Source organism: Podarcis cretensis (genome assembly GCF_951804945.1).
Source record: "Podarcis cretensis genome assembly, chromosome: 12".
Classification (NCBI taxonomy): Eukaryota; Metazoa; Chordata; class Lepidosauria; order Squamata; family Lacertidae; genus Podarcis; species Podarcis cretensis.
In genome coordinates, this window is record NC_137181.1 from 38656146 (window position 1) to 38678474 (window position 22329).

Consider the following 22329-nt stretch of genomic DNA (forward strand, 5'->3'; position numbering starts at 1 on the left):
GACCTGTTCCTCAACATGACACCATAACTTGTTTGGTGGTCTGTGGTGGCATAATTAACATAGGAATTTATTAAAATGCTTATATACTACTATTTCATTAAAAAAAAAAGCAGTTCCGCTTCGTAAACAGCTGCATACCAACAGCTCATCGCACCAAACAGCTTCCCTGTGTTTGGATTTAAAATAGCTTATAGGTTGTATGAATTTACTCAATTTGCAAGAATTGTACCCTAGAAATTCAACAGTTGTGGAGATAGTTATGTGTAGACTAAGATGTTATTTATCTGGTTCATTGCTCATTGGTATTTCCACATGCCCACCCAGGTTGCTTTCAAAATGTTACTGTTTTAAAAAAAAATCTATTCAGGACAGTGAGCTGTTGAGGACAAAGTTGCTAAACAAGCAAACAAACAAAGATGGCTGCATGTGACTTGTTTGTGATGGATCCCTTGACCGAATCATGGTCAAACGCCTCCAAAGTACTGCAGCTTCCTTTATCAGTACCATTGCTCTCTAAAACTACTTCTCTTCTCCAGCCGGCTGATTCTTATTAGCATCCAATAACACCAATTTTCAGAATGAGCAATCATTTTTACGCCTGCAGTTTGTGGCATATTGCAGTTCACAAATAGTACATTTGTTTTCTGGAGTGCCTTTTGAATGTTTGAAAAGAAAAATACAGTGATGGAATCCATAGGTACCATGATTCTTAGAGCAATTCCAGTTTGAGCAGTGCTTTTCATCAGAATTAATTTCTTGATTTGCTGTGTGCCTAGGGCAGGGGTCAGCAAACTTTTTCAGCAGGGGGTCAGTCCACTATCCCTCAGATCTTGTGGGGGGACCAGACTATATTTTTGGGGGGCGGGGGGAATGAATGAATTCTTATGCCCCATAAATAACCCAGAGATGCATTTTAAATAAAAGGACACATTCGCAGGCCTGATTGAGAAGGCGATTGGGCTGGATCCGGTCCCAGGGCCTTAGTTTACCTACCCATGGTCTAGGGTGCACACATTCCTGCATTTTAAGTGGCCTTCAGTCTTTCCCCATCGGTTTAGCTTATAACAAGTTACAGACAGAGAGATACTTATCAACTTCCAAGTAAAACTCCTCCATGATATGACTTGCTATGATAACCTATGAATGTCACTTTTATTTTGTAAACTTGCAGATAGCCTGAAAAGGGGATATGGCATTCTGCTTTACCATATCTGGATGGATATAGAGGCAGCTGCAGTATTTTCCCCCCCAAAGCATTTGCTTTCACTGTAGCACTTTAGATCTCATTGTACTGCAATTAAATAGAGCTGTCCAAACAACATTTTATAATACTAACGCTTCCGTACCAAGTATATGAGGATAAATATGAGCCTGGCTGGTGCAGAATAAACACTGTGATGGAAGTACTGGTGCTGTATTAGAGTAAATGCTATTATGCGGGTTCACTCTGCTATATCAGATACATAAGACTGTTGTTTTAAAGACTTGCTCCCCAGTCACAAACACATTTATAATTACACTTGAAGATTCATTCATTCATTTAGCTCCTTCCTAATAAGTGTGATTATTGTTGAGGTGTTAAACTTACAATTTGGCCTTCACAAGTAACTCAGCTGTACATCTGCTCTAAAGGAAATTTTTGTGGATATATTTCATGTCGCTTCAAGTTTAATGCCACAGGTTTCTTCGCAAAACAATTATTTATTCTGCTAAATACAAATGTATTTAAAAACTTTATTGCAGGGTTTTTCATAAGCAAAACAAAGTACCGTGACGTAGAGGAAGGAATAGGTACAAGGACTTATTTTAAAGCAAGACCTGAGAAAGCAGGTTTATCACTTGTTTTCTAAAGGGACAGAAGAGTGGATTACTTCTGAATAAATTTAAACTTTGTGCCTGAAAACTGAACTACTTAGTAAACTGTTCCTAAAACACTCTCTCTCCCTGCCCCCCCCCACCACACAAATAAGATTTTATACTCATGGTTTTATAATAGTTCCTTATGTGCTGCACTGATAGTTTCACTGAAAGGTATCCTTAAATCTTTTAAATAAAATGAGATTGGTCTACTACAGTACACTGTTCAAGGGACTGTCTTTGAAATGCCTTCAGAAAAACATTTCAGCTAGTACAAATTGATCCAGCAAATGTGTTTGCTGGAGCCAGTGTATGGGAACGTGCAACTTCTTGATTGTTTTAGCTTCACTGGCTGAATAAACTCAGGGGTATATAACTCAAGGCGTTCACTTTGAAGCCTTAAAAGAGATTGAGATAAGCATTCATAAGGGAACATGTCTTCCCATATGGTCATATGTCCATCCACAGAGGTGACATCAGAAGACCCAAAGGCACATCCCAGCTCCATCTGAGGTATAGTTGGTAGGGGTGTGTGAAAAGGTATCCTGTGTAGTGTCCAGGTTATGAAACTTCTTCATTTTCCAGTGATTCAAAACCCAATCATGAGCAATGTTTGACAAGCTAACTCAAGAATGTCTTTGGTGAAAGAAAAAGTAGGACCTTTAAACCATCTCATTCTTTTCTAGATGGTGACAAGGCAGATGTCTCTGCCAACATATATCCAGACATAAATATTATTGCTGGAGCACTGAAGCTGTATTTCAGAGATCTGCCTATCCCGGTTATCACCTACGATACGTATTCCAAGTTTATAGATGCAGCAAGTAAGTACTGAGGCATTTCATTTATTTATATAGTTTTGTCATAACCTTAACTCTACAATTATAAAACTCCTGCAGCAGCAGGAATACTGGATTTCTTTAATTGTATTTTTTTTATTGAACTTTGAAATCTGCATCTGATAAAGCTTACAAGAATCTTGTTTTGTATCACGTAGAGCTCTCCAATGCTGATGAAAGACTAGAAGCTGTCCACGAAGTGTTGATGTTACTTCCTGCAGCACACTACGAGACTCTGAGATACCTGATGATTCATCTCAAAAAGTAAGCGAATTTGCCTATAAAAGGAGGCTTGATCATCTTTCTTTCTTCATAAAGAAATATTCTTTAAAAAACATTTTAAACCGTCACTGCAGAAGAAATTTCTGGCAACACAGCCAGATGGGTGGGGTATAAATAATAAAATTATTATGAGTAATTTTAGTAGTAGTAGTAGTAGTAGTAGTAATAGTAGTAGTATCTTCAAATCTTAACCAGTTTTACGACGCTGTGGGTTAAACCACTGAGCCTAGGACTTGCTGATCAGAAGGTCGGCAGTTCGAATCCCCGAGACGGGGTGAGCTCCCATGGCTCGGTCCCTGCTCCTGCCAACCCAGCAGTTCGAAAGAACGTCAGAGTGCAAGTAGATAAATAGGTACCACTCCGGCGGGAAGTTAAACGGCGTTTCTGTGCGCTGCTCTCGTTTGCCAGAAGCGGCTTAGTCATGCTGGCCACATGACCCGGAAGCTGTATGCCGGCTCCCTCGGCCAATAAAGCGAGATGAGCGCCGCAACCCCAGAGTCGGCCACGACTGGACCTAATGGTCAGGGGTCCCTTTACCAATCAACAAGTCACAGCCATATAAGTAAACTAGAAATGTTAGACACGTAGAAAGATACCTGAGAGTACAATCAGTCATCATAGAGATCACAGTTAATTCAAAATTTGTTTCCAAGTGGGTTCACACACACACAAAAAGGTTTAATTTATTACTAAAGGTGTAGGGAAAAAAATTGACGACCAGTTTGTCCACGGGGACCCTTCACATGGAACTCTCCTGCCCACGTGTAATTGTGCCCCCCATTCAGAAAAAGTGGGTGTGCTGCACTGATCTCCTGTCTCCATTTAAGTGCACAGTGTAACTTACCAGCCTGCCAACACTGATGTCACTGCAGCTTTCTTGGACAGAGCAGTTGTGCAACAAATTGACACTGCGGTGGGAGCTGGAGCCAATATGGTATAGGCCTGTGGGTAAACCAACAGAGCCATTATGGTACAGGCCCAACCTTATTCCTGCCTTGTCCTACAATAGTTCCATTCAGGTTGCCAAAAAGTCAATGTTGGAAGGGTAGCTCCAGCTCTCCCCCCCCCCAGGCCACTATTGCAGTGCAGAAACAACCATTATTCAGCATGTGAAGCAAATATCTACTATATATTTTGAAAAGTAGTTTCTCTGAGCCCTATGCATTTGGACAGCTCTTAAGATATACAGAAAATTTGCCTGGCGGTTCCTAAGATCAAGGAGCAGGTATCTGTTTCTGTTTGGATATAACCTTGAATCAAGATTGCTAACTAAGCCAGGCTTAGGCAAACTTGGCCCTCCAGATGTTTTTGGCCTACAACTCCCATGATCCCTAGCTAACAGGACCAGTGGTCAGGGATGGTGGAAATTGTAGTCTCAAAACATCTGGAGGGCTGAGTTTGCCTATGCCTGAACTGAGCTTTTCAAAACTGCACTTTTTTGTGTTTTCCTAGAATTCCCAATCAGCTCTGGGTATAAAGAAAGGGTGGGAAAACAGTTTAACAGAGCTATCACTTTTCTTTCACCTTTAGGATTACCATGAATGAAAAAGACAATTTTATGAACGCTGAAAATTTGGGAATAGTGTTTGGACCTACTTTAATGAGACCCCCAGAAGACAGCACTCTTGCTACACTCAATGACATGCGGTACCAGAAACTCATTGTGCAAATATTGATAGAAAACGAAGATGTTTTGTTTTAAATGAACAAAGCTGTAAACTCATGGCCATCTGCTATGAAAATACAAGTTCAAAGGAAAAACAAATTCCCATAAGAAAAAAAGGGTAGCACATTATTTTCTGCAGTGTTGCAGATGAACACCAAAACATTTAGTTAAAAGGGGAATGTCTTATAGACATATGCCTCTTTTTTAATTATTTAAGAAAGAACAAAGGTCAGAAGAAAAGCATCTTGCCTTGTATCTTTTGCCTTGCTTCCAGTGTTAACGATGTAGAAAGGTTACAGACTGTTCTACTGTAACTTATTAAAGGACACAAACTTTGTATTTTATTTAGATCATTGAAGCAAAAAGGTACTTTCAACCTGATGCTCAAAGTACTATGCTGGCACAGATCCTATTGAAAAGAACTGGGTCAGCATAGCAGATTTGAAGGATTGTTGTAGTAAACCCTGATTCAAGGAGGGTAAACCATATATGGGGGGAAAAAACAGGTTTCTTGCATCCCGTTTTGGCATGCAATGATTTCTAGATCATGGTAGTTATGTGGAAATAAGTGGCATTGGACTTGATGGGATTTATTTTCCCCATGACCACCATAATGTAGCGCTCAAGACATGCTCTCTACTATTTCAGTTGTGTTCCTCTTACTGAAAATAATGGCAAATTAAGTAGTAGGATTGTAACAATGTCCATGATCTGATTCCAAGCAGAGCTTCTGTACAGGCAGGGTCTTCCTGGTTTTCTTCTATGTATAATGCCTTGTATACAACAAAGAATTTCTGTATACAGTCGTACCTTGGTTTTCGAACAGCCTAGTTCTCGAATGTTTTGGCTCCCAAACGATCGAAACCTGGAAGTGACTGTTCCAGTTTTCGAACGTTCTTTTGGAAGCCAAACGTCCAATGGGGCTTTCACAACTTCCAATTGGCTGCAGGAGCTTCCTGCAGCCAATCAGAAGCCGCGCTTTGGTTTTTGAACGCTTTGGAAGTCAAACGGACTTCCGGAATGGATTCCATTTGACTTCCAAGGTACATGGGTAGCATTTCTATTCACACAGGAGAAAAGGAAGACCCTACATTCAGGATATTTTATCTTGTCCAGTATCTTAAGGATCAGGTTGTTTGTCAGTATTAGTTTTTATAGGGGTATACGATTTCTTTCTAATTAAGACATAATTATACTATGTCTAAATGGAAACAAACATGTATTTAAAGTATATTTTTACTTTAGTTAGCTGCAGGAATGTCATTTTATTTTAGCAAGATATAATTCAATGCGGTGCATTGATGACTTTCCGTATAGTTCTCTTAAGCATTATTGCTATGGATATTGAAAACATTTACCACTAGTGCAGTATTACCCTGACATACCTCTTTCATTGCAAATGCTTTTAATGAGACTTCATTTCTCGTGCTCATCTTAATATTATTTGGTTTGTTATGTTCTAGCAATTCATGTTCTTTGCTTTTAGAGGTATACAAATACAGTATTCTATTTATCCACCTCCTTCCAAAAAGAGGAGCAACAAAGGTTTAAAAACAGACACTAGCATCAACTACTACACGTAACACATTTTTTGGAGTACAGTAATGATTAAAATAAGTGATGCCAGAATATTGGATATTACCTGGCCTTGCTTAAAAGTTAGCACTTATTTAGGGTTAATTTTTTATTATTATTTCTAAAAATCAAGTTGCATTACTTTGCTTCTGTATTTATAAAAGTAAAACATCTGTAAAGTTACACACTTTTCTTCAGTGTCTTCTGACAAATTTGTTAATAAAGGAAAGAGAGGTGAAGGATAGAGAATTGGTATATTACCAAATCTCGGGGGGGGGGGGTATCTTTCAAAAGGTTGACCTCTCAATGCAATATAATGAAATTCATCCTAATATTAGACTTTTTTCTCACATGGAATTTTCTCATCGTGAGATTTTTTTTGTACAAAAATTTCAAACACAAAGGTAGCATAGTTTATTACGGAACTGAATTTGCAATACAAAAGACTCTATTGAGCTCTGCTCTTAATTTGTACAAATCCTAAGTATCAAAACCCAATTATGCTGTTTTCTGAATTATTTCAGGGAGCATAGGTTTCTATTAAAATTGGGGTGGGGAGTGTGCAACATGGATAATGAAGAAAGAGTAAAGACAAAAGGAGGCACATGAAATAATGTATATCAGTTATCCTTTACATAGGTCACCAAGGGCTAAGCAGACAGACCCAGGCTGCAGGCCAGATGTAAGTGAGGTCTGCTTTGCTGGTACAATGCTAGAAGGGATTCTCCTAAGTTGTACAGATTTCAATTGTTGTAGGTTTATGTACTAAATACTGTCATAAAATGGTATGGAAATGGTTTTATTTTGTGAAGTGAAATATGCTTTGTAATTTATGATAGTGTAAATGGAAAGGGGGGAAAATATCCCATTAAATGTGTTGAGTCCCTGTCTGTAATTTTCACTGCAAGCGAAAACACTTGGTTTCTCTATGCATTTAAAAAAAAATGGTTTAAAGATCTGCACATTTTTCATACAGTTTACATGCAACAAATTGTTTAAAAATGATTTTGCTGATAGAACTAATATAAAAGTAATTTAAATAATATATAGACTTATCAGGTGTTCTAAGATTCATACAACTTCCTACATTTAACCTGACCATGTTACTCTTTCTTTTGCCTATCTTTAACAAGATAGAAGATACTATATTTATGTTTTAGTTTCCTGGTATTAAGTTCTACAGTCACCTATCATTATCTTACCAATTTTATACAAAACTCAAGTATGGAAGAAAGCTACATTATGTTATCCAAGAAATCTTACTCCCTTTTATTATTTCCTTTACTTCCACAAGGCTCTCAGTATGTTGAATCACATTATTCAAAGGCTTATTAAGTGCCTGAATGAGAAAACACGCTGAACTATATTACAGAAGTTTCTTCTTGTACTATTTTATGGAAACTGGTTTTGCCAGTTTGTTTTTTGAGCTCAAGATGCATTGTACATAATACAATGACTACATAATACATCCCAGGGCTGTGCCCAAAGTCCATACTGAAATCGGGCAATGATGTCTCAAGAAGTAAAACTGATCTCTGCCTAAAAAGCCAGCATTTCACTGGTGGGCTTCTGCAATTTATTTGCGGAAGGGTACTTCGCGTGCCTTGAGCTTCACAAACAAACATCCCTGACACACATTCCCCAGCAAATTTTGTGCTCTCTGATGCATCTCCAAACTCTTAAGTACACTGCGAGCCTGTAGACTGAGGGTAAATGAATCAAGGCCTTTAAAGGGGTCAGTAACAGGACATAGTGTCTTCATTTCCAACTAAACTACTACTATATAAACACAAGAAGTGCATAAAGGTCTTCTGAAGTCCGTGTGAAATCTTGCGACTGTTTTTTACTGATAACTTTCAACAAGTTCAGAAAGCCCTCCAATGCTCTTTGTATCCATCATGCTAACTCTATTGTGCCCACCTGTTCCCTGTCTCAGGTACCTAGCAAGGCTCCCTTGCTAAAACAACTTCAGAGAAAGTCAAAGAACCTGCTTATTTTATCATACAGGTAACTCCCAATTTACATGGCGATTACATTCCACGGCACCATGTGTTTAAGTGAAATCGCATATATCTGAATCATAATTGAAAAAGCCCCCGTTCCGTCTCTGCCCCTGTCCCATTCTGCCCCTTTTGTGATGTTTTTGTGGCGGTTTTGGGTCACTTCCCGGGTTGCACAAATATCTGACGCACCTAAAACAATTGCTGCTTGCACACACCATCCTTAAATTCCTGAGGGCTGGAATCTGTTGTGGAGAAAGAAATTCTCAAATTATTTTGAGATTTAGGTGGCAGGATAGATAAATGGTGACCTCTCTAGAATGAGGAGAGTTTTTATAGAGAAGATCCAGGTTGTGAAAATTAATGACTTGCCCAAAACTATCTAATTGTTAACTCAGATCTCAAGTGTCCTCTGTCCAAGGCCAGCATTCGACTATTGGGCAGCACTGCCTTCACACTACTGCCTGAAGCCACTGCACATGGCCTGTTTCACTTAAAAAACACTCCTATGATCTTACACAAGTTTGCTTGGAAATGCTCTTAACTTTGCTGAAACTTCATACAAAGAAAGTGTGCCACCTTTCAGCGGCAAAACTAAGCTTTATTTCACCTGGATCAAAGACCCAGTTTGGCGCCACCCCACGCAATTTCAAATACATACAGTGGGGAGCCTCAATGGTGCCCCTCTGAAACCTTCACCCGGGGCAAAAAAAAACCCATCTAGCTCTGCAAAGGAGCATCCTGGTTGCAGAAGTGCCCATTAACAGGAACTGCTGTGTTATCCCATGTTTTGTGGGACATGTGGACTCTGCAGCTGCTTCAGTTTTGCTGGGATTGCTTAGGGTTGCCTGGGTGAATCAGGCACACTAGTTCAGCCCCTCAGAGCCCAGACAACAACCCCCTACAGACACATCCTAAGACTTATCACAGCTTGGGAACACCCGGCCTAAGACGCCACACAAAATGTGGGCAACGGAAAACGCTCTACGAAACAAGCAGGGTTTTACAAAGCCTTAAGAGAACGGTTGTGCCTGGCTCTCTCTCATCCCTGCTCCTAGCCAAATGGTCACATGGGCACCAAGTGTGCCAGAAGCGGGGAGAACTCATGACAGCATTACAAGGAAATCAGCGCAGGACTGAGGAAGAGAGCCAAGTTGTGTGCTGCCGCCATGGCCAGCTTCCAAAAGAGATCAAAGTTGTGTCCTGTAACTCCCTTTGCCTCTTGATTTATACCGTGCTACTACTCCTTCTTCTTCCCAGGCCAATCGTTGTCCAGCTGCCACTGCGAGAGGGACCAATCCCGTTAAGGGAGGAGAAGGGGCGGGGTCCCTTCTCGAGGGCTCACCTGCACCTGCTTCCTTGTTGCCTGAGCATCAGGTGCACCGCTCAGACCTTTCGAGGAAAGTGAGTCGGGCGGGTGGGATTCCCTCGCCACGAAAAGCGCGCGCGCGAGAGAGAGAGAGCTGGCTCCCTTACAGCGCGGCCGCTCTTTCCCAAGCGCCCCCCCCCCCCGCGGCTCGCGGTCGTCCCTAGAGACGGCTAGCTGAAAGGCCGGCTTCCGACGGCGGATTGTTCTTCACCTGCGAAAGTTGGCGCTCCCTTTTGGAGCGGGCGGGCGCCGGAAGGAGGCCAAGTTCCCTGGCTCACTCGCTCTCTCGCTCGCTCTCAAGAGTCAGCCTGTTGCTGCGGCAGCGAGTAGTTCCCTCAGAGAAGGAAGCCCAGGTAACGACGCTCTCGGCGAGAGGATGGACTGACTCCTTCCAGCACCGCGCCTGCTCTCAGGGGGAAGAAGAAAAGACGCTCCTCCGGCGCACAGGTGAGAGCCCACGAGAAGGCGCCTTCGCTTGCTTTCTCCTCAGCCGGCAGGTGCTCTCTTCAACAGGTGCCCGGCAAGAGCCCTCTCCGCCTGCGTCTGTGGGGGTGGGAATCTGCCCAGAGGCGCCCACCTGTCGCGCAGCGCTAAGGGCGCGCGCGCGCGCGCTGCTCACCTTGCACGAGCGCACCTTGCATGCAGCATGAAAGGCAAAGGGGAGGGGCGCGCCTGAGAGGCGGGAGGGAGGGAGGGAGGGAGGGGGGCTTCCTCAGCCTGGTCAGGGGGTGGGGGAGCAGCCGGCAAAAGATGCTGCGTGGGCGGGTGCGGAGCTAGGCTGCCACCTCCTTCCTGTCAGCTGCCCTAAGTGTGGAGGCAAGGGGGCTTCAGCGTGGCTGATGCGGAGCAATTGGGGATTTTCGTGCCTTAGCACGGTGAGTTGAGTGGGACTTTTTCCCCAAGAAGTGTGCATGGGGTTCTATCTATCTATCTATCTATCTATCTATCTATCTGTCTATCTCTGTCTGTCTGTCTGTCTGTCTGTCTGTCTGTCTGTCTTATAGATTTATTACAATGGTATACCTCAGGTTACATACGCTTCAGGTTACAGACTCTGCTAACCCAGAAATAGTGCTTCAGGTTAAGAACTTTGCTTCAGTATGAGAACAGAAATCGTGCTGCAGCGATGCAGCCAGCAGGAGGCCCCATTAGCTAAAGTGGTGCTTCTGGTTAAGAACAGTTTCAGGTTAAGTACGGAGCTCCAGAACGAATTAAGTACTTAACCCGAGGTGTTGTTGTTTAGTCGTTTAGTCGTGTCCGACTCTTCGTGACCCCATGGACCAGAGAACGCCAGGCACTCCTGTCCTCCACTGCCCCCCGCAGCTTGGTCAGACTCATGCTGGTAACCTCGAAAACACTATCCAACCATCTCGCCCTCTGTCGCCCCCTTCTCCTTGTGCCCTCCATCTTTCCCAACATCAGGGTCTTCTCCAGGGAGTCTTCTCTTCTCATGAGGTGGCCAAAGTATTGGAGCCTCAGCTTCACAATCTGTCCTTCCAGTGAGCACTCAGGGCTGATTTCCTTCAGAATGGAGAAGTTTGATCTTCTTGCAGTCCATGGGACTCTCAAGAGTCTCCTCCAGCACCATAATTCAAAAGCATCAATTCTTCGGCGATCAGCCTTCTTTATGGTCCAGCTCTTACTTCCCAAGGTACCACTGTACTATTTACAGATTTATTACAGATTTATTACCTTTATCTTCCAAGGATCTCAAGATGGTGTCCATGGTTCTCCCTTCCTCCTCATTTCATCCTCACAGCAACCCTGTGAGGTAGGTTAGGCTAAGGGATGGTGACTGGCCTCGAGGTCACCCAGTGAGCTTCATGGCTGAGTGGGGATTTGAATTCTGGCCTCCCAAGTGATAGTCCAACACTCTTAATTTATTCCTGCGTTGCGTTGCAGGGGGTTGGACTAGATGACCCCTTGGGTCCCCTGCAGCCCTACGTTTCTAAGATTCAATCCTAAAGACACGTGCCGTGAACTAACAGTGCCGTCCTGTACATGTTTGCTCTGAGGAAAGCCCCGTTGATTTCAGTGGGACTTGTTGCTAGCTAAGTGTGTACAAGATTGCAGTCCAAGGCTGCAATCCTGGGTCATGTACTTCGCAGCAAGCCCCACTGAAGACATCTGGGCTTTCTTCTGATTAAAGGTGCATGGGGTCAGTTTTATAATCCCGCTGAATGAACTTAACGGGAACTATGTCTGAGGGTCCCGGTACACTACTGTAATCTCTGAAGAGCTCTGAAATGGAGGGTTGCTATTTACATATGCACACACCCCTCCCCTCCCTTTCTGCATAATAGACAGAAATCCAACAGGCTTTGTTTTTCCTCCAGTAGCTCTGGATTAAGCAACTGGTAAAGGAAAATCCTAAAGAAGCATGTGTATAGCGGGCGATGCAGTTTGGGGATTATAGCTCTGCTATAAAAAAATTCCCCAGTTTCACCCCACCTTTCAAATTAGCAAAATGTTGACAGCTAAGGGTTATCTGGCCATAAAAAATAACCCGAGTTATAAAGGGCATTTTTCTGCTGTGTCCTCAGTTGCACCTGCTGAGTTGTTTCCTTGCACAGTACAGGTGCAACTTGGGCCCTCTAGCTATGACTTGCAACAAGCTTAATTAACAAAGGCAACGAAGAGCTGCTACCTCAGTATCCAAGTCCTGCTGGAAAGGGGGCCGCCACTATTAGATAAATGTTGCAATTAACCGTTCAAAAAAAAAAAGCTTAGTTTATCACTTTTACCTGCTGTTCGAAGGAACCTGCCTCATTCTGGTCTTTGCAGCAGTTCAGTGAGTTGCATTCTGCTCGATGGATTCTACGTGTACAAAATATTACACGCTGTGGGTGAAATCCTGGCCCCAGTGCAGCCGGTATGAATGTTCCATCATTCAACAGAGCAAGAATGTTTTTTTGCTTCACAAGCAAGCAGGAAACGTCTCAGAAATGAAAGCATGTTGAAGATTTAGGAGAGAGTTTCCAAAGTGCCTGGCCCTACCTGTCATGATCACCAGTTTATGATGACAAACCATAGCACTGTTTGTGTGATAAGGCTGTGCAAAATCTGAAAGCTCCCTTGTAGGAAGGAGCAAGGTTTGCCTTCCATTTCCTTATCAAGCTGAAGCAACACCTCCAGCGAACTTTTACAGAAACATTTATAGTTGGCTTGTGCAGCTGCATGGAGAAGAACCACTTATGTAGTGACTCAGCCGATGTGTGCACAAAATAGAAAACCAGTGAGTTAAGTTTGCAGAACGGAAGGGGCATGCATGTGACTGTCTGCTCCTAGCAGTTCAACTCCCAGGGTGAAGTAGTCCTAGGAAATTAATCCTCAGTCTCCATGTCACAGAGCCATGATAGCTAAATTGAACCTCCATGTTCAGAGACAGTGTACTATTATTTATTAACATCTCACCCTTTGTCATAAGATACCCCCAGGGTGGGTATATATATGTCTGACTTCCAGGTCCTGGGAGGAAGAAAAAAAAAGGAGTAGTCATTACTATTGTGATTTGTTTGAATATTTCCTTAAGGTATCTGCCTGTCAATTATTGGAACTAGATGGACAACTGCATTTAAGTCTGATCAGACAGTAGGCCACAATTCGGGAGCAAATGAGACCCACAGTACGTGTATCTGCATTAAAAAGAAATTCCGAAAGTGCAGAAAAATGAGCTATATTTGTGCCATGCGTTCAAAGGGAATGGAGAAGAGAAGAAACAATCCCAACCGAGGCAAAACACTGATAATTGGGTATATCTGATTATGCAGATATGCTGAAACTAGAATACAGAATATACTTTTAATTCTGTCTCTTCTACTTTGAATCAAATTTTGCTCTGCACGAGGTGGCTAGGTATCAACTGGCTCACAATCCATCCTTATCCACGTTTACTTGGAAGTTGGGGTACTGAGTTCAGTGAAACTTATGCTGAACTGCAGTTTTCTGCTCACTCAGTTTGGGTGGTTTTGGCCTAAGACCAAATCATTTTGTTCCCATTGTTTGCTGTGAACAACATACCAATGCAAAATTCACAAACCTGAAAAGTTAACATTTCAATCCCACTTAGCAAATTTTTGTAAGCTGATGGTGCTGAACTTTGCTGCAAATGTTCAACTATAGCTGGACTTGTCAGGAGGTACTGCTGGATCAGAAACCAAGTGTACTGGAAATACCACAAGCCTCTGTTTAAATCTTCAAACCAAAGAAGCTTTTGATGAATTGTGCTAAGCAACTGAATTCTTGGTTGCTTAGCCAGTCTCGGAAAGGTTTAACTACTGCTAATGACTTCATTAGTACAAAAGAAGGTTATGCAGTGTGGAAAGGTTTTAACTCTCCAAAGCATTCTAGATGAATTAAAGTTTGCATAGTTTCCTCACCAACGTGCTTAGGAATGGACACAGTTCCTATCCTATGAAATCTATCAACAGTGGCAGGTTGGGAACAGCTGAGTCCTGCTCAATCCTCTGTCTTGATCTGGGAGTAAGTCCCATTAAATTCAATGGAATTTACTTGTGAGTAGACATGCGCAGACTACTGCTGTTAGAAGCAAAGATGATAAGACACTGACAAATTGTCTTAATGTAAAACGTTGCCCAGTTCTGTGGACATTAGACCTCTTGATTTTCAAGACAATTAGCTTGCACTTTGCCATTAATAAACTGCAACCCTAAGCCTTGCCAGTGAACATTCTACCAAGAAGCAGAGTTCAAAAACATCGTAAGCAAGACATAAGAAGTGGCCTACTGAACAAGACCAAAGGACCATCTAGTCCCGCATCCTATTTTCAGAGTGGCCAATTAGATGCCTATGGGGAACTCACAAGCAGGACATGAGCTTAACAGCATTTGTGGTACCCAGCACACTGTCTTTCGTAGTGGTGGTACACACATCTTCAATAAGCCTTTGAGAGCCTTATCCTCCATTATTTGTTGAATTCCGTTCTAAAGCCATCCAAGTTTGTGACCATTACTACATATAGTAGTAGAGAATTTCAATAATCCCAAAGCTTATGTGCATTGAACTTGGGCACATTCAGCTTTATGTACTTCACAATAAATAAATTCAAGGGAGCGGACAGAGGGTGGACATCCAGGAAAAAAGACATTGGTAATCTCACCTGCCATTGCACCCAAAGTGCTTTGGCTGTATGTGATTCTGGCTTTAGGCACAATCCCTAAAACATAACACCCACTTAAGTTACAGGCTTACTGTACACTATTTAGCTATGTACTGTGTGATGTATTTCTTTTGCCCATCTTAAATCTTCCAAGAGCTTCATTGCATGACCCCAGGCTCTAGTATAGGAACAGAGAACTTGGAGCCTGAAAGCAGTACATAATTGTCATTTTAAAAAATAGTAATTAAATGACCATTCCTAAGGATCCATGCAGATTCTAAATTTCTAAAAGTAAAAAATTATACACATGCACACACATATTCTTGTATGGACTACTCCTTCAAGACCCCCTGTTGTGATTATGGAATGCCAGAAGGTACTTGTGATATCTCCAAGTGTGTATTTTTTAAAAAAAGGCCACACCCACTTATACACTTTGGCCACACCCACTTTTGCATGCAATCCTCAGAAGGTTGGCCATCAGTAAGTGCAGCCATTGGGCTGGAAAAAATGCTTGCTGCCCCTTTTCTAGTATGAGGAGGGATAAAATACCTCTAATCCACTTTCTTCACACTATGCATCTCTCTCTCTCTTTTTTTTTACATCTCTATCCTGTCTCCCCTTAAAGGGACCCCTGACCATTAGGTCCAGTCGTGACCGACTCTGGGGTTGTGGCGCTCATCTCGCTTTATTGGCTGAGGGAGCCGGCGTACAGCTTCTGGGTCATGTGGCCAGCATGACTAAGCTGCTTCTGGTGAACCAGGGCAGCACACGGAAACGCCGTTTACCTTCCCGCCAGAGCAGTACCTATTTATCTACTTGCACTCTGACATGCTTTCGAACTGCTAGGTGGGCAGGAGCTGGGACTGAGCAACAGGAGCTCGCCCCGTCACGGGAATTCGAACCGCCGACCTTCTGATTGGCAAGTCCTAGGCTCTGTGGTTTAACCCACAGCGCCACCCGCATTTCTTCCCCCCTAAACTTTAAAGTCCCAAATGTAGATTTCCTCATAGGGAAGTTGCTCCAGTCCCTTGATCATTTGGGATGCACCTTTTCTGCACTTCTTCCAGCTCTGGAATATTCCCTTTCAGGTATGACATCCAGAACTATACAAAGTATTTCAAGTGTTATCACGCCATGGATTTGTACAACTGAATTAGGCAGTTTCATTTTCAATTCCCTTCCTAATGATCTTAGTAGACATGGGTTTTCATTTTTTTTCACAGCTGCACACATGGAGTTGACATTTTCACTGACCTATTAACTATGATTCCTAAGATCTCTGTTCCAGATAGTCACTGTCAGATCAGACACCATTGGCATATATGAAGTTTGGGATGTTGTTGTTGTTTTTGACCCAATGTGCATCGCTTTATACTTGCTTACAATGAGTCATATTTGGCATTTTAATGCCTATTCTGCCAATTCGGGAGAGTTCCGTTTGGAACTCTTCTCAAACCCTTTTTGTTTTGGCATCCTCAACAGTTGTGTGCTATCAGACTTGGACGTCTCAGTACTTTCTCCTAACTTCATATCATTTATGAAGTGACACAGTACAGATCCTTGAGGGATTCCACTTCTTACATCCCTCCCATTTGAGAACGGTCCATTCATTCCAACTCTCTGCTTCCTGTTCTGGGACCAGTTACTGATCCATGACCTGTCTCCTTATTCCATGACTGCTAGTTTGCTCGGGAGTCTTCGGCGACGGACTTTATTGAAAGTTTTTTGAAATTTAAGTACATAATGTCTACTGAATCCTGCCTATATTCTCAATTCAGATACCTCAGAAATGCAGTCGCCCTCCCACTGGTTCTTTGGACACTTTTGGAAAACTTATTTACCGTGGAGTTTGGTTGAGAATGTTGAGAATTCGCTCTTCCTCACTGGACCGTATATAATTTTGATATTTTATGGCTGCTTCTGGTTTAAGATATTGTTGTGGCCCACTGTGGGATTCTTAATAAGGAGCAGGCCAAAAGTCTTCAGATAACTGTTTGTTGACACTCCCAAAAAACTGTGAGACGACTTGAAGCAGCAATGCTGGTGGTTCTTCTGTATATAATATAAATATATTAAATAATAAAATACATATTTATTAGCAGGCGATTTGGTTAGTGTGATGATGTCATTTTTCACAAGCTTGTTTCTTCAGGGTTTTTATTTATTTATTAACTCTCCTCCTGGGCAGAAAACAAGAGTGCTTTTCTTCCTTTCGGCATCCAGCAGGAGGGCTGTTGCAAAGTGTATTACCTGGTTGGCTTTGCATCCTAGCACATTTAGGGGTGCTACGTATTTGGAAAAGTGTTTTATGTGTTTTTGTTTTGTTTTTTAATAGGTTTACAAGGAAATGATTACAAATCTTAACTTCATACTATTGGGCTGAAAGGGTTGGGGTACCTGGGAGTCCAACAGTAACTGGAGGGCCATATCAGTCCCCACCAGGGCCAGTGGTGGTGGGACATACACTCCAACATCACCAGGAGGGCCCAGCCCCCACATTCCTAACATAGAGCTTTCATCAGCCCCATTATGCCCCCAAGCTGGGCACTTCCTATTTGTGCAGTGGTATCTCTGTGGCGCTGTGGGTTAAACCACAGAGCCTAGGACTTGCCAATCAGAAGGTTGGCGGTTTGAATCCCCGCAACGGGGTGAGCTCCCGATGCTCGGTCCCTGCTCCTGCCAACCTAGCAGTTCGAAAGCACACAAGTGCAAGTAGATAAATAGGTACTGCTCTGGCAGGAAGGTAAACGGCGTTTCCGTGCACTGTTCTGGTTCGCCAGAAGCGGCTTAGTCATGCTGTATGCCGGCTCCCTTGGCCAATAAAGCGAGATGAGCGCCGCAACCCCAGAGTCGGCCACGACTGGACCTAATGGTCAGGGGTCTCTTTACCTTTGCCTATCTCCCTTTTTGGGAGGGGGAGGGTTATATTCAATGTTAGTCCTACTCCGGGTAGAATTACAGAACTGTAGAGTTTGAAGGGACCACAAGGATCATCTAGTCCAACTCCTTGCAGTGCAGGCATCTTTCGCCCACAACCCTGAGATTAAGAGTCTCAGGCTCTACCAAAGGAGCTATCCTTCAGGACCTCTATGAACCAAAACATTTTTTGACGCAGCCTTGGGGGGGGGGAGGAAGGGGGCGCTAGGCCTCAAGATAGCCCTGTCGTCACGATTTGGAAGCGAGTAAATAATAAAATAAAATGGAAGTGGAGTCTCTGCGTATGGTTACGATGACCCTCTTAGACAGTTCCTCCCACGGAGCCTACTAATCGCGCTCCCTGCGTCCGATGTCTCCCGCACCCCCTTAAATGTCTCCTCCCTACCGCGGACCCCAAGTCGGTGAGGGCTCCAGTTCCTGCTGCTAAACAACTAAACAAGCCTCCCTCCTCTCTGTCCTCCCCTCCAGGCCACCGGCATCGCCCAGGACCCCCCTGACCGGGAAGGGGCGCGCGGGCGCCTCCTGCCCTCCGGAAGATGGCCGAGAGCGCCGGCACGGCCGCCCCCTCGACGGGGCCCGCGGCCAAAGGCGGCTCCTCGGGCGCCTGGTGGAAATCGTTGACCAGCAGGAAAAAGCCCAAGGAATCGCCAGCGGCTGCGGCTCCGTCTGCGTGGCCTCCTCGGCAGGTGCCTGAGCCCTCGGAGATGCTCCCCGCCGCGCCCAGCCCCTCGGACTCTCAAGAGACCCAGCAGCCCAACTCGGGCAGCCGCCGGAACCTTAAGATCTCCCGCTCGGGCCGCTTCAAGGAGAAGCGGAAAGTGCGCGCCACGCTGCTGGCGGACAGTCCCCAGCAGCTCTTCCAAGGGGCGCCGGAAGCCGCCGCCGGGAACCCCGCCCCGGCGCGCCCCGCCGAAGAGACGCCGTGCCAGTGACCACGCCTCCCCGCCGGCCCCTGCCAGGCCCAGAGGAGGAGCTGCCTGTCGGATCTTGGGGAAAGGCGGCCTGGTTGCCGCCTCGTCTCCGGCCGAGGGGAGGAGCGTGTGTGTGCGCGCTCGGCTGCGCTTTTGGGGAACTGTGGCCTTGAGGATCCTGCGCGCGAGTTTGCAAAGCCTCTTACGCCCTCGCCGAGGGGACAGATGATGGCGAGGCGGGCGCCTTAGTCGACCACGGGGGTCTCCTATTTCACGGGGAGGGCCGCAGATCTCTGGGACAATAGGAACATGCAATAAGGAAGAGACCCGCTGAAGTTCAGCTGCCCTTTCCGGTCGTGAAATTAAAGTGTGTTCAGCGGGCAGTGTCCCCAGCGAAATCGTCATTGTGGTTTATTTCACGCCCACCACCACCTTTTGCAGAAAACCGCCAGTGGAATAATAATGATAATGGAGAATAAGAATTCTAGCATGCAGCCCCAACTTAGTCCTATGTTTAGGTATTGCAGTAGATGTCCCAAATTGGAAACAAACACACAAACATGGTAAATAGCCCACTGGTGACCTATATCAATGTGCAGCATTGATAAAACTTAACTGCTGCTCTGGGTCAGATGAAGATGTCTTGCTGTTGCCCAAGGAACACTTGAGGTCCATTAAGCAGGTACAGTACAGTAATGTCAGGTTTTCCCTGAAGATGCCAGTAGGGACAGAGTTGGAGTGGCAGAGAGACCTAGTGCTGATAAAGTCAAGTGGAACATCTGTATATATATTTTAAAAAGGCACACCAAAATGCTGAGGTTTAAAATAATTAGAGGGGGTTCCTAGGTGCCTTTTAATGAGATTTCAGAACACATGTTAAAAACCTGTTTTTGAAGGTGACCTGCAACAGGGACCCCAGTTGTCTGCTCTTGCAAGTCACTGTCATGCAAATAGATTCAGAATTCCAATCTCCTGCATTAGCTGCTCCTGAGAAACAAAATTAAAAATGGAAATGTGGATTTTATCCATTTTCAGCTGCTCCTGCAATAAAAGAGGCCATGCTGTAATTTTTTTACAAAGAACTAATTACTACAGTCCCAAATGAATAACTTCATTTTAATAAAAAGACACAGGGAAAAAACAACAACCTATGGTTCTCTTTCCTTTATGCCAAGGAGGCTTTTTGTGAGTCTAGTATGCTTTTAATAGCCTCCTTTTGGGAAGAGAGGGGGTTGGAAATGTTCCATCTTATCTTATTTCAAGGCCAAAACCTTCTAGTGGCACCTGGAGATTCTTAACAATTGTATTCCTGTTGGTGGAAATGTCAGTAAACGAATCTGTCTGCTATTCATTGCATTATAAAGGGAAGGGAGGGAGGTTATAGTTGGGGAAGTACTACACTTCTTGCTCCCAAATTTATTCTCTACAAAGAAGCAGAAAAAGGAAACAACATTTCATTTTGTTTCTGGTAATTAGAAGCAGCTGCTTCAACTGGAATGCAATAAGGGAGTAATATTTGTCATTCTCGTTGTTAAGAGACGAACATGATACATTTTAGTGCTATGGTTCTCAAGTAACCGAAACCTCCTCTGGAGAAGCTGAACAAAAGGGACCCAGCCTAAATACCTCTGGGTAAAAGGACTGCTGGAGGAGAACAGAGCTGGCCTGTCTGCTCAATGCAGGGCCAATAACCCTGCAGCTCGAAATCCCCCAATGCCTCCTGGTGCCGGACCATAGGAGAATGACAGAAATATCTCCAGAAGTTTCTCTAAGTTCAGATGGAAAGATATATGTTATCTGTAGGATAGGAAAGTGTGTGGCTTTGAGATTTTGATGGGAATGAAAAAAAAAAATCCTTGAAATTTTATGTGGTAGAGCACTCTACTGGCACTGTGGTCTAAACCACTGAGCTTCTTGGGCTTGCCAATCAGAAAGTTGGCGGTTCGGATCCCCGCGACAGAGTGAGCTCCCATTGCTCTGTCCCAGCTCCTGCCAACCTAGCAGTTTAAAACACCCCTGTGCTAGTAGATAAATAGGTACTACTGCAGCGGGAAGGTAAACAGTGTTTCTGTGCACTCTGGTTTCCATCATGGTGTTCCATTGTGCCAGAAGTGGTTTAGTCATGCTGGCCACATGATCTGGAAAGCTGTCTGTGGACAAACACCGGTTCCCTCGACCTGAAAGTGAGATGAGTACCGCAACCCCATAGTCGTCTTTGACTGGATTTAACCATCCAGGGGCCCTTTACATTTTGTTGTTACCTTTTCTGTGAACTACATATTAACTGGACACCTGCAATTTTAAATTTGGAGACCTAACTTTTTTAAAAAAGTAAGACCCACTTTCTGTTTTACAGCTGTAGTGTGGCTGCTTTCAAATAATTCTTGCTGTGTCAAAGCTCGCCACAGAACTGTTACAGGTGTGCTAGTGTGTTGGAAAGTCTCCGTGCCAGACATGCTGCCGTGGAGACAATAGCACAAATCCTCGTATGTTTTCTGGCATTGCACTGGATGTGTTTGGAGGAAGCAGACGTGCTTTTTGTAGCTCTGTGTCTCATAGGTTTCAATTCAACATGCTTCTCAATACACACCCTTGGTAATTCTTCATGAAGGCTCCAGCCAGCCTGTATGTAGAACATGAGTGAGGAACCTTTCTCAGCCTAAGGGCTGCATTCCCTTTTGTGGAACCTTCCAGGGACCACACACCAGCGAAGGTTGTGCCGAGCCATGATGCCATACATACTTATCAATGAACTCAGTGGGACTTACTTCTGACTGTGCTGTTAGCGCTCTTCCTTTTAAGTCGGGGGTAAAATATCCTTTTTCTGCAGCAGGAAAAAAAAAAGCAACATTTAATACAAGCTGTGATACCCACTCCCCCATAGTATTTTAGTTCATTATTTTAAAATGTCAGAAATATACATCCTTGGAGACTCTAGAGATGCCTTTTCGATCCTGTTAATCCAATTTGGGCAGTAATGCAATCCAGTCCTTTGTTGTAAATGCTGTCTTAAAGGATTCTCCTCTCTTCCCACCCCCTCTCTTTTATTTTTATTTTTTTACATATTAAAAGGGGGGAAAGAGAACGGTGGCTATTTATTACATTTCATCCTTTGGAAAATTAAACTCTAAATAGGAAGTATCCCTAGAAAATAACCAGTTCTAATTCTTTCAAAGAAAGAAGCTTCTGATATAAGCAAAACCACCAGCATACGATAAGAAGAAGAAGAAAAAGTATCGCTGGCACCATTTCTAGTGCAATTGCCCAAAGGGAGACAGGATTCACTTTGAGCTGAGGCTCAAGTTGCTGTCCACAGCTGCTCCGAAGGACAGGACATCCTTACACACTTGCAATCTAACCCAAAAAACAATCTGCATAGCCTGCTTTTCTGAAGCCGTTGCAGGTGGATTTGTCAGCGACCGTGCAAATGCAGGTAAGGCGTGAAGCTTGTGAATGAGTTTGTATTCAGCCATTTTAATGAATCAATTGGTGTTCAGCTCTTCGTTAATATATTGAAAGCAGACAGATGCCACCGCCCTGCCCCCCACCTCCTTTGGAGGAAGTTGTATTTCCAACACAACTAGAAGCGAGTGTCGCTAAGGACTGAGGTGTGGTGTAAAGCTCTAAACAAATGAGAGTGGTCAATAACACTGAGCAAAGTATTTGGCATTTAAATCCTTTATTTATCTTCTCATAAAGTTATGCAACAGGAGGAAATTAGTGGAACAAAAAAAGACACATTTGTCGTGGGTAGAATGTAGACTTTAACCC

At 43.8% G+C, this 22329-nt stretch overlaps 2 protein-coding genes across 3 annotated transcripts in view; both read left to right on the forward strand.

Moving 5' to 3' along the window:
- Positions 1 to 7105, forward strand: part of CHN2 (chimerin 2) — a 139657-nt gene extending 132552 nt beyond the window's left edge. For both annotated transcript variants that reach the window (XM_079948053.1, XM_079948054.1), the window contains 3 exons: positions 2544 to 2681; positions 2855 to 2960; positions 4509 to 7105. In XM_079948053.1, coding sequence (XP_079804179.1) covers positions 2544 to 2681; positions 2855 to 2960; positions 4509 to 4680 — 416 coding nt within the window. In that variant the 3' untranslated portion in view covers positions 4681 to 7105. The remainder of the gene's footprint in view (positions 1 to 2543; positions 2682 to 2854; positions 2961 to 4508) is intronic.
- A 10754-nt stretch (positions 7106 to 17859) lies between these two features.
- Positions 17860 to 18950, forward strand: PRR15 (proline rich 15). The gene has a single exon (XM_079948484.1). The coding sequence runs from the start codon at positions 18184 to 18186 to the stop codon at positions 18577 to 18579; it is 396 nt and encodes a 131-aa protein (XP_079804610.1). The 5' UTR covers positions 17860 to 18183; the 3' UTR covers positions 18580 to 18950.
- Positions 18951 to 22329: the final 3379 nt, after the last annotated feature.